Genomic DNA, 11,887 nt, shown 5'->3' with positions numbered 1-11,887 from the left:
GCAGAGAAGAGGCCATCGTCCAGCTATTCTGATTCTGACTCTGGTCCTCTTCCCAGTGCGTAGTGTCTCTCCCCACCTCCACCCAACCTGAATCATTGCTACCTACTGGTCAGGCCCCGCTTCCCCCGGTACTCCATGCTCCTGCTCTGGGGGCTGATGTCTGCCACTCCCTGCTCTGGCCTGAGGCTCTGGAGACGGTGGGCCGCAGGGTGTGCACAGAGCACATCCCAGCCCTGCTTGCTGGTGTGTGGAGACGGCCAGGGAGCGGGAGGTGGACTGAGCCCTCTGTTCTGGCCACCGCTCGAGCTGCCCTGCTATTGCAGGCAGACAGACCACACCGGGTCGTGTATCCTGGCAAATAATCACACTGTCAGCGCCTCACTCTGTCGTACAGCGTGTCCCCTTTATGTACGCCCTCTACAGCTTATGGGGTGCACTCACAGCCTCGTCTCAGGCACTCAGACTGCCCTGTGTGGTTGTAGGTGCTTTCTTTTCTTCTTTTTGTAAAGTTTATTTTGAGAGAGAGAGAGAACACGAGTGGGGGAGGGACAGAGAGAGAGAGAGAGAGAGGGAGAGACAGAATCCCAAGCAGGCTCCACCCTCAGTGAGGGGCCTAATGTGGGCTCAATCCCACAACCACATGATCATGACCTGAGCGGAAATCAAGAGTCAGTCACTGGGGCACCTGGGGGGCTCAGTCGGTTAAGCGTCCGACTTTGGCTCAGGTCATGATCTCACGATTGGTGAGTTCGAGCCCCGTGTTGGGCTTTGTGCTGACAGCTCAGAGCCTGGGGCCTGCTTCGGATTCTGTGTCTCTGTCTCTCTCTGCCCCTCCCCTGCTCACGCTCTGTCTGTCTGTCTCTCTCTCTCTCTCAAAATTAAACATTAAAAAAAAAAAAGAGTCAGTCGCTTAACTGACTGAGCCACCCAGGTGCCCCTGTAGGCACTTTCTTTATGTAGCTTTGTCTAGCTGTTTATGACATTTCAGAGCATCAGGGCACCTGGGTGGCTCAGTCCAAGAGTGTAACATAGAGATCCTGCTGAGTTCCCAGCTGCCAGCCTGTCCTATGGATCTAAGATTTGCAAGCCTCTCCACAACTACGTGAGTCCATATATATATATATATATATACACACACACACACATATATATATATACACATATATATATATATATTTTTTTTTTTCTTTCCATCCTATTGGTTCTGTTTCTCTGGAGAAACCTGACTGATAACACCCGTTAAGCGTCGGACTTCAACTCAGGTCATTATCTCGAGTTGGTGGGTTCAAGCCCTGTGTTGGGCTCGGTGCTGACAGCTTAGAGCCTGGAGCCTACTTTGTATTCTGTGTCTCCCTCTCTCTCTGCTCCTCCCCCACTTGGGCTCTGTCTCTTTCTCTCTCTCTCTAAAATAAATAAACATTAAAAAAATTAAAAAAAAAAAAGAAATTTCAGAGTATCTGCACTGGTTAAGGAACCCCTCCTATCCTCGACCTCACACCCACACTTAACTGGGTTCCAGTTTAAATCACTAACTGCTGTGTAAACCAGAACTCAGCACTTTTGCTCAGCACTGCTGGGGACCGGCACCGGCACAGTAAAGGGCAGACAGGACACCCTTGCAGGCCTTTTGACTCCTATGTCATTGCTCTTTTTTGACACCAAGGGAGAGATGATATCACACATTACATTTTATCAAATTCCTCCAGAGTGAACATAATCCTTTATTTCAAGGTGGTTCTGATCTTGTTTATACTTGCAGAGCTGCTATCTGGCTATCTTTCTCATGCTCCAATCAATTAATCAACCAACACCTCATGCATGAAAAAAGTGCTAATGCAGGGGAACATCCAGGGAGAAGAGGGGGTGCGGGGGAAGCAGCTGGATCAAACGGTGGGTCACGGGCCCTCCAGTCTTCTAGAAGCTGATGGTCCATGCCGTACCAGACATGGCGGGTGTGGGTGTGGGGCAGGCTCTCAGGTTCTCAGGATGGGGAGAGGTCATTGAGAGCTGGGGGTTTAGGGGAGATTTGGAATTAATGGAAGCTTCGAAGGATGGGCAGAGCAGGAAGGAGGAGGGCAAAGGTATTTTAAAGTATGGCCAAGTGCACCCACGGCATGTTCTGGGGACAGCACAGACTCTACCTTGGTGGGGTGCACAGGTCCTCTTGGAAAATAATTAGGATACTTACTAACAAGATTGGTTCTTGCTGATAAGGCGTTCTAGGTCATTATTTCGTTTTAGTAAAAAGAATGCTGAGGAAGAATGGAAATAGACCAGAATGATTTAGAGGCTACTTCATAGCTTTAAAAATATTACTTATATGTCTTATAAAATTATCTAAAAAAACTTATCAAGAATTTTTAGCCACAGAATAGGCTTATGGGCCTGTCTCCCTTTGGCAGAATGGCTTTTGGCCCAGAGAACACTTTGTTAGTGTTAGTCTGGGCAGTGCTGCTCCCCTACACAGAGCTGCCCAATCTCTGAGCCTCAGTTTCCCCATCTATAACAGTAGGGATAGTAAGTCTGACTTTGGAAGTGTTTTTTCCCTCCCAGCTCCCTACCCACTTTTTCCCCCCTCCCTTCCTTATCCCCCCTGCCCCCGTTTTTAATGTTCCTTTTCTCTCAAAATCCTTTCTTTTCTTTCTCACTTAGCACAACTTACCATGGGCCAAGCATTCATTCACTCATTCATTCATTCATTCATTCATTCTTCCTTTCATTTATTCTTTCATTCTGAGACATCTGGGAGCCTAGCTCCATGCTTGAACTATAGAGATTTCAAAAGAAGTAGGAGGTCTGTCCTTGCCCCCAAAACAGTCTCCCCGGGAAGACACGGTTCAAACACAAGACAATTGGAGGGTATCAGTGAAGGGAGGGCTAGCAGATCAACCACCAGTCACTGCCATGGGCGTTCAGAGCCAGGAGGGCAAAGCTGGGCTGGAGCGGGGTAGGCTTCTGAGACATTCCAAGTCTCAGTTTACTCATCTACTAAATGGGGGATATTGGCGATGCCAATCTCATGAGACTGTTGTGAGCAATGAATGAGAGAATGCTTGGAGAGAGCTCAGCATGGGGCCTGGCAGGTACTAAGTGCTTAGTGACTAATGGCTGGTACCATCAGCCTTGCCTTTAACAGGGCTGTGTCGGGGAGGCAAACCCGTTCTGGGCAGCATAGGTGTGGAGCCCTTTCTAGGAACCCATGTGACCCCCCCCCTCCCTCGGGGTCACAGGTATAAACAGCATGGGGCTTCCCAGGCCTTTTGTTGCTGTGGCTTCTCTGGGCCCTGTGGATCCAGGGTGGCCCTTGAGCCCAGAGCACAGGAGGCTTAGCAGGGCTGGGGTGGAGCCCTGTGCTCACATGGATGGGAAATCCGAACACCAGAGGAGGCTCATCTAAGCTCTTAGCTCAGCCGCGTCCTTTGCACTGAGGCATGGATTTCCAGGGAGGAGAAGGTGAGGCAGCCAACTGGCCCTGGAACTGTGCTGGGAGGGTGCTGGTCACACCAGGCTCCTGGGTGTGGGAAGGGCATGGTGACTCACGAGAGTTCTATATCTGAGGGCCCCCAAACGCATGCACCTGGCCTATGGGATGGTGGCCTAGGTGCTCAGAGCCCATCTACACTCCCTAGTGACAGCTTCTTAGCGTTGTCAGTCTGAGCACAGCAAGACTCCACCCATCACAGCGGTTGGCGTTCCCGAGCACTTCCTGTGAGCAGGTGCTGTTTCTGCTTTTTAATCCTCAGAGCAGCCCTAGGAAGTAGGTGTTGTTATCTTCTGCCACTTTACAGAGGAGGGAACAGAGAGATGGGGAGAAATTCAAGCACACGGTTGGTACATGTTGGGACTGGGATTGGAACCCGCAGAGTTCACATGCTTCTGAGCTGCTTCTCCTGGGACACCAGAGGCTATTGGTCATCCCCTTGTGGAGCCCACAGTATTCGTTCTTTCTGTCCTTTGCAGAGCCCAGCCGTACCTGGCAGCCCGGGAGGGGTTCCCAGCAGAGGCGGAGGCGGGTGGTGTGGTGGAGAGGGCATCTTGGCTCAGACGGTCACTAGGTGGTGGCACTTTGGCAAGCTCTTATCATCCCTGGGTCTTGGGTTCCTCAGCTCTGAGGTGGGGATGACAAGCCTGGGCTCACAGGGCAACATGGGGGTGAAGCGAGACCATGTACCGGGAAGGCTGCTGGCGCTCAGCTCATGGTCGTTCTCCCGATGGGAAGGTGAAACGTGTCTCCAGAAGAGTCGGCAGGGCCACGAACTGCAGGGCAGACCGGAAGGCAAATCCCACAGGGCTCCGCTTGCCCTCTGGCTCGGCTCCCAGACCCTCTCCCAGGCCTCACTCGCTTGGCAGATGGGATGTTCTGGAAAAATACACTCCACCCCTAGTCAAGCTTTCTGGACAACAGTCCAGACAGCTCCTGCAGCAGAGATAAAACTCTGAAGATCCGACTGTGTCTTCTGATGAGGTCTGTGAATCATGTCTCCGTTCTCCCCCTCAGTCCCGAGGCAGCCAGCAAGAAAGGCTTCTCCACTTTTTGGCTGGGGTGTGGGAAGACATACCTTCCTACACATGGTAAGTGTGACCATGGACAGGCGCTCAGTAGGCTAACCTTTAGTTGTTTTGGCTGATGGTAGGGCTATACAACCAGCCATATTTCCTGGTGAGGGAAGGAGTGGGGGTCTCACCCCAAGGCTCTGCTCTGTCTGGGGTGACCAACTCTCCCATTTTGCAGGGGACTGAGGGGTTCTCAGAGATATGGGGCTTTTAGCACTAAATCGAGAACAGTCCTGAGGAAACTGGGATAGTTGGTCACCATTGCCACATTTCTGGGCCATTCTAGAGCCTTCTGTGTCTTCTTGGGCACGAGGTCTTTGTTTCCTGCAACAGCCGGGCTTGCTTTTCCAACACCCAGGGGCCAACCCAGAGGCCTCCTCTACTCCCTTGGGCCCATAAAAGGAGATAATGCTGGAGAAAGTCAAGATTGTGGCTGTGGGTTCCCACACCTCCTAAGGCAGAGGCTGATGAGGTCTGGGCTCGGATGACAGGCCCCTTTGAAGAACTGACGGATACTTGGTCTTCCCGGCAACACGGGGCGGAGGAGACATCTCGTGGTGGCCACCAGTTCAACGGGGCTCCCGATTTACGAGGCCGAAAAACGTTCACGGGAAGCTAAATAACAGGGTAATGAGGGGTTCTTCTAGAAAGTGGTATTAACTTTAATGAGGAGAAAACCCTTTGTAAAGGCCAACGCCCACTGGGGCAGAGATATAAACGCGGGGTGAAGGGCTGCTTGTCCACACTGGGGGGGCGCCTGGCCTCGAAGACCGATCGCTCGTGTCTGGGAGGCTGAGGTCAATGGCTTCCAAGTGCCTGAAGGCCAGCTTCTCTTCGGGGTCTCTCAAGGGCCCGGGAGCGGCCGGCGGGGGCTCCGCTCGCGTGTCCACGATGTACTCCAGTGGCTCCTGCAAGCTCCCCAGCCTCTCCCCCGGGGCCCGGAGCTTCTCTGCGTGCTCCGTGGGGCTGGGCCGGAGCGGCTGCAGGGCGGCCAGCTGCCTGCCCGCTCTCTGCCTCCCGTACGGAGCCTTTGCCACCAGCTCCAGCGTGGGCGGGGGCTGGTTCGGGGAAGGCGTCCTCGCCGGCAGCGAGAAGGAGACCATGCAGTCCCTGAACGACCGCCTGGCCAGCTACCTGGAGAAGGTGCGCCAGCTGGAGCGGGACAACGCCAGCCTGGAGAGCCGCATCCGGGACTGGTGTGAGCAGCAGGTGCCCTACCTGTGCCCCGACTACCAGTCCTACTTCCGGACCATCGAGGAGCTCCAGAAGAAGGTGAGACGTCCAGAGTGGCTTTGGCTGCCCGGGAGTCTGCTGTCACCAGCACTGGACGGGGAAGCCAGAGCAGCTGTGGCGGTAGGCCCTGCTCCCACGGGGTACTTGAGAGAGGTCGCAGGGCACGTTCACATCTGTGGCCTCATTTGCTCCTCCCCGTCATCTGATGAGAGAGGTATCGTTAGCCCATTTTACAGAAGAGAACAACTGAAGCTGAGGCTGGTTAAGCGACTTATTCTGGGTGGTCCAGCTGGCAGTTGGTGGAGCCCGAGTTTGAACGCAGGCTCCGTGAACCGATGGACTGTGTAACATTTGCTAGCATGGCCTACCTCTTTGAGTTTTAATTTCTTCTTCTTCTTCTTCTTCTTCTTTTTTTTTTTTTTTTTTTTTTTAAGGTGAGGGGCTTGGACTTGATTTGTTTGGTGCACATCAGGTTTTCTATAAAGAACCCAGGGAAGAAAGGGCCCGTCAGATGTTTCCTTCTTGCCCAGCCCACATCCCCTGAAAGTCCCAGCTGCCTCTTGGGAGGGACCATTTGTGACCAAGGAATCACAGAGTACGCTGTTGTTCATGACCCACCCTGAGCCCCCAGTGGTCTGGAGACAGGAAGACAAGAGACAGCCACCATGCCAGTCTTTGCTGGAGCCTTTCCCCATCTGCCCCTGTCCAAGCCAGGTTACGGGTCTCAGAGGCTGTTGTGGCCTCCTTCTCTGACCCCCTCTGCGTGCCCATAATAAGCTTTCAAGGAGCCTCAGTTGCTGGGAGTCCCGGGATGGCTGACTCCCTCCGGAGGTGGCCCTTGGCAGCTTTGGGGAGCTCCAGCTGACAGAATGTCCTTCCTTGCCCTGATGTCACTTCTCTATTGCCTCAGACCCTGTGCACCAAGGCAGAGAATGCCAGGCTCGTGGTGCAGATCGACAACGCCAAGCTGGCCGCAGACGACTTCAGAACCAAGTGAGTGTTCTGCTGGCTCCTCGGCCGGGGGCTGGTAGAAATGGACATGGGTGAGGCCAGGACTCAGTGTTTTGGCCACACTAAAGTCGCTGAGGCATTAAGATGGGACACACAGAACCAGGCCAGCTTGGGGTGGGATCTGACTTGGACATAAAAGGAGACGTAGCTTCAGGCACCCTGTTATGCGCCTGCCAGGTACGAGACAGAGCTGTCCATGCGGCAGCTGGTGGAGTCAGACATGAACGGCCTGCGCAGGATCCTGGACGATCTGACCCTGTGCAAGGCCGACCTGGAGGCCCAGGTGGAGTCCCTGAAGGAGGAGCTGCTGTGCCTCAAGAAGAACCACGAGGAGGTGAGCACAGGGGAGGAGGTGGGCAGGTGAGCGTGGGGAAGAAGGTGAACATCGGGAGCAGGTAGGCACAGGGGAGGAGGGTGAGCGAGGCAGCCAGCTGGGAAAGTTAGTGCTGACCCTGATCTGTGCCACAGGAAGTGAACTCACTTCGGTGCCAGCTTGGTGACCGGCTCAATGTCGAGGTGGACGCTGCCCCGCCTGTTGACCTGAACCGTGTCCTGGATGAGATGAGATGCCAGTATGAGACCCTGGTGGAGAATAACCGCCGTGATGCTGAAGAATGGTTCAACACCCAGGTACGTGCCTGGACACAGTCAGTGCAATGGAGACACAAGGTGGGTCAAACAGAATTGACCTTGGGGCTCTGAACCAAGAAGCTGAGTCTGAGCCCCAGCTCTGTTTCGACCTCACTATGCACGTTGGGCAGGTTGCTATCCTCTAAGCAATAATGTCCTCAGGGACGTTACTGAAATGGGGATGAAATGAAGGGGATGGACTGGTGTTCTGGAAGGTCCTTCTTGGCTCATGATTCTGTGTGGCCTCTGTAGACCTCTTCATGAAGCTGAGTCCCGAAGTTCCTGACCAGGTCCTGTGTGTGTCTGTTTCAGACGGAGGAGCTGAACCAGCAGGTGGTGTCCAGCTCCGAGCAGCTGCAGTCCTGCCAGGCGGAAATCATCGAGCTGAGACGCACGGTCAATGCCCTGGAGATCGAGCTGCAGGCCCAGCAGAGCATGGTGAGCCCGGGCCTTGAGCAAGGCTGCTGGGGGATCAAACCTGGCAGCACATGAGCCCCCGGGCTTCCATGCTCTGAACACACAGGCAGGCTCCAGGGGTTCAAGGTCTTAAGCATCAGGGACTTTCTGTGTAGAGGGAATGAGGTCCCAGCCCCCATTCACAAATGTCCCAGAGGTAAAAGACAGGAGACCTATAGCAACCGACATGTCCTGGCAGCAGCTCTTGTAGATTCATTCTGAGTAATTGTCAGTTACTCGGAGGTGTTGTTAATAGGGGAGCTACTCTCCAGATCAGGGGGGCTACGGGGGCTCATTGGTTATCTCAAATGAGATGCCCAGTGGTGGTGCATCTTGGCTCAAAGTGATTCCCTGCTCCTTCTCGGACCTCCCACCTTTGTCTTCCCTCCCCAATCCTTGTCCTCACAGAGAGATGCTTTGGAATCCACCCTGGCGGAGACCGAGGCGCGCTACAGCTCCCAGCTGGCCCAGATGCAGTGCCTGATCAGCAACGTGGAGGCCCAGTTGGCCGAGATCCGGGCTGACCTGGAGCGGCAGAACCAGGAGTACCAGGTGCTGCTGGACGTGCGGGCCCGGCTGGAGGGCGAGATCAACACGTACCGGGGCCTGCTGGAGAGCGAGGACTGCAAGTGAGTGGCGCCGCAGGCTCCCCCGTCTTCCGAATGCGGTCTGCAAAATCTGGGAGACGGCACGGTGCCTGGGAAGGGCCCGGTATTTGGAATCGGGAGCCCTGGGGCTTTAGTTCTGGTCTTATTACAAATTCATCACGTGACCCTGGCAAGTCCTTTTTCTCTCTGGGACTCTGTCTCCCCATTGATAAAACCGGGGGGGTAGGACTAGGTGATTTTTAAGGTGCTCTGAGTTACTGAAAACAGCGACTGGGAAATCATAGTAATCGGAACTTTTTCTTCCTCTTAGGCTGCCCTGTAACCCGTGTGCTCCTGACCACTCGCCTTCCAAGGCCTGCCTCCCCTGTCTTCCTGCAGCCTCCTGTGGTCCGGGCGCTGTCCGCACAACCTGCAGCCCCCGCCCCATCTGTGTGCCCTGCCCGGGGGGCCGGTTCTGAGAGTGACTGGCCATTGTCTCCAGGGCTTAGGCTTGGCCTCTTTTCAACCCTAACCCTAAAGCCCAATCCCCTCTCTCTGTGCGGAGCCCAGGGCCCTGGGGCCTGGCCCTGAGCGGTCTCACTGCAAATCCATGCCTCAAAGTCTCTCAAAGCCTATCATTAAGGCTGGTCACCCCCGAAAGCCTCAACTCATCATTTCAATGGGTGCCAGCCAGGCTCTCTGTTCTCAGGCTGCCTCCTGGGTCAGGTTTTCCTTCTGGGCGCTCTTTAGTGGGTTCTGAAATGCAATAGAGGGCTTGTGTGGGCAGAATAATAAAGTGCATTTGCTTTGGCTCTCGACGCCTGACTGGCACCACGTTGGTATCGTTGTTTTGTGTCTCTGCTGGGTGAAGAGGGCTGACCCCTGGGCTGACAAATAGGGCTGTTTGACCATGTATGACCCTGGGGATGACAGGGTCCCTGTGATCCTGTTTGGGGTGGAGAAGGGTGTACAGTGGGGTTTCTTGCTCAGCTGCTCCGCTTTCCTGATGAAGAAGACGCTTCTCCAAGTTTCTGATGTGGTGACCCGTGTTACCAGCCCCTTCCCACTACCCTTCTTAGTCTATTCAGGAGACTACATCCCAGAGGAGGGAGGATAAAGCCGAGGCCAGTGCGGTGTGAAGCATCTTAGGCTGCTTTTCATTTCATGTCTGGGGTTCTCATAAGAGCAGCAACATGTAAATCCCACACCCAGGGGACTTTCGTTTCTTTCTTCCGCTGCAGAACTTTCCCACAGCCCCCCGGTCCAGCAAGCACCCTAAAAACCCACACCCCATCAAAAGCAGGAGATGGGAGAGTGAGCCCGCCTTTGTGACTTCCACCCACGATTTAGAGATTCTTGTCCGTAAGAGGCTCATCATGTGCTGTGTGCCTTTGGAACCTGTTACCACACGCAGCACCTTTGGGCCTCAGAGCATTTCCGCGTGGCAGTGGGCGCTCCCAGCATCTTGGCCCAAAGGCTCTCATTTATGTCCAGTCCAGGTAAATACCAAGCTCTGTGGATCCCAATGGGAAATGGAGACGAAGGTAAAACTTTCTCAGGCAGAAAGGAAGGCCGGTTTCTCCAGATAGCCCTGTGCTATTCATAAGATGCCAAGAGCACCACTATGAAATGTTAGCGATGTTTAGAGAGTTGTAATAGCACAGGAGGTGGAGAACTGATCGGGGAAAGATGCTGACAAAGGTGGGCCTGAGACCCCCACCTCTTAAGAGGGCCTGGTATAATTCACCCTGATTCTACTTTAGAGTTATCCCCTCTTTTTTTTTAAATTTTTTAAAAAATATTTGTTTCAGAGAGAGAGAGAGAGAGAGAGAGAGAGCAGGGGAGGGGCAGAGAGAGAGGGAGACACAGAATCTGAAGCAGGCTCCAGGCTCTGAGCTGTCAGCACAAAGCCCGATGTGGGGCCTGAACTCACAAACTGTGAAATCATGGCCTGAGCTGAAGTCAGATGCTCAACCGACTGAGCCACCCAGGTGCCCCTAGAGTTGCCCCTTTCTAACCCCCTGTAAAGGAGGGCCCGGGGCTTTGGTTTCTCCCAGCCCCCTGACTCCTGGAATCCTGACCACCCCCATGTTGGCCTTCTTGGAACACCTTGGCTGCTTTTGTTGAGGCTCAGCCCCCCGAAGAGGCTGATGGTCTCGCGATCATTTAGTTTATTCAACACGTCTTTACTGGGTGCCTCCCTGGGTTGGACAGTGTGTCAGGTGCCAGGAGCAGGACTGACCCTCATCAGAGGGAGGCCTTGGGATGGGAAAGCAAGGGCACCCACTCCCTGCCTCAGTGGCAGGACGAGGCCCGGCAAAGGGGCCTTGGCGTTAGTGTGATGAAATTGGGCTCTGAACGTGGAGTCAGACTGACCTGGGGTTCATATCCCGACCCCGCCACTTACCGCCAGTGGGAGCTTTGGCACGGGGCAGCCCCTTGCCGAGCCTCAGTTTCCTCATCAGTAAAACAGAGGCCATGACACTTACTGTACTATAAGGTCCATCCTGCTTTGCCGAGCCTTTGCTGGGCCTTGGAAAAGGGCTCGTGTTGTTGACTGTCTATGCTAGCTGGAGGCCTGGATCGCTGTGAGGGTGGGCGTCTACATTCTCCCTGCCCGGAGTTTCATTTCTGAGCTTTTGTTCCAAGCAGCAACGCCTAGCAGCCGAGGTGGAGAGGCAGTTCCATGACTTATTATTTTTTCTGACTCGGAAGAAAGTCGGGCGTAGGGGAGCCACAGTTAGCAAGCAATGCGTGGGCGCCGTCTCGAGCGCACAGGCTCCAGGTAACTCCGTTTACTATCAGCCACACGTCCTCTTTAGGACATTCCCTGTGGTACAAACCCCTTCCAAACCCATCAGAATTCCCCTCCCCAGATGGAGAGAACCAGATCCTGCGTAGCCTTGCCACTTACTATTATTTATTTATTCCTATTATTAGTTACTTCAACTTTGAATATAATGCTGATTCCATTAGGTCAGAGATTCTCAACCTTGGCCGCACATTGCAATGACCTGGGGGGCATATGGGATGTGTGGTCTGACCCCCAGCAATCCTGACTTAGTTGGACTGGGATATGGCCTGGTGTTGGGATATTAGAAAGCTCCCCGAGTGATTCCGGGGTGCAGCCAGGATTGAGGGCTCCTCCATTAGTGGGAGGGCCTTTTGGCAAGGCAGTTGGGAGCTCAGGGCAGCTCTGACGTCTCCCTGAGGGCTAGCGGATTCCTGAACTGTACTTTTTGACTAGTCCTCAGCTCCGGCTTTACTCTCTCCTTTAATTTCAAACACCCGCACTGAAGTTTAAATTTCAGTTCCCATAGTTTTAATTTCAAAGAGTTATGTTTTTGCTGTTCTCTCTTCCTCTTCCATAACACTGTCTCAAGACTGCCATTTTTATCCCTGAGGTTATTAAAAAA

The 11,887-nt window shown here is 53.8% G+C and overlaps 1 protein-coding gene across 2 annotated transcripts; it reads left to right on the top strand.

Moving 5' to 3' along the window:
* The first annotated feature begins 1,040 nt into the window (after positions 1-1,040).
* On the top strand, positions 1,041-9,364 carry KRT35 (keratin 35). 2 transcript variants are annotated; one of them, XM_042966681.1, is made up of 10 exons: positions 1,041-1,102; positions 4,499-4,572; positions 5,046-5,181; positions 5,404-5,826; positions 6,698-6,780; positions 6,976-7,132; positions 7,267-7,428; positions 7,741-7,866; positions 8,293-8,513; positions 8,803-9,364. In XM_042966681.1, exons 4-10 carry the CDS (start codon positions 5,446-5,448, stop codon positions 8,948-8,950), a joined length of 1,278 nt encoding a protein of 425 aa, XP_042822615.1. In that variant the 5' UTR covers positions 1,041-1,102; positions 4,499-4,572; positions 5,046-5,181; positions 5,404-5,445; the 3' UTR covers positions 8,951-9,364. The 2 variants fall into 2 exon arrangements, with proteins under 2 accessions (XP_042822615.1, XP_042822614.1); XM_042966680.1 differs by having other exon boundaries at positions 5,046-5,826.
* Positions 9,365-11,887: the final 2,523 nt, after the last annotated feature.

Source organism: Panthera tigris, chromosome E1 (assembly GCF_018350195.1).
Source record: "Panthera tigris isolate Pti1 chromosome E1, P.tigris_Pti1_mat1.1, whole genome shotgun sequence".
NCBI lineage: Eukaryota > Metazoa > Chordata > Mammalia > Carnivora > Felidae > Panthera > Panthera tigris.
This window is presented reverse-complemented; position numbering and strand designations above follow the sequence as displayed.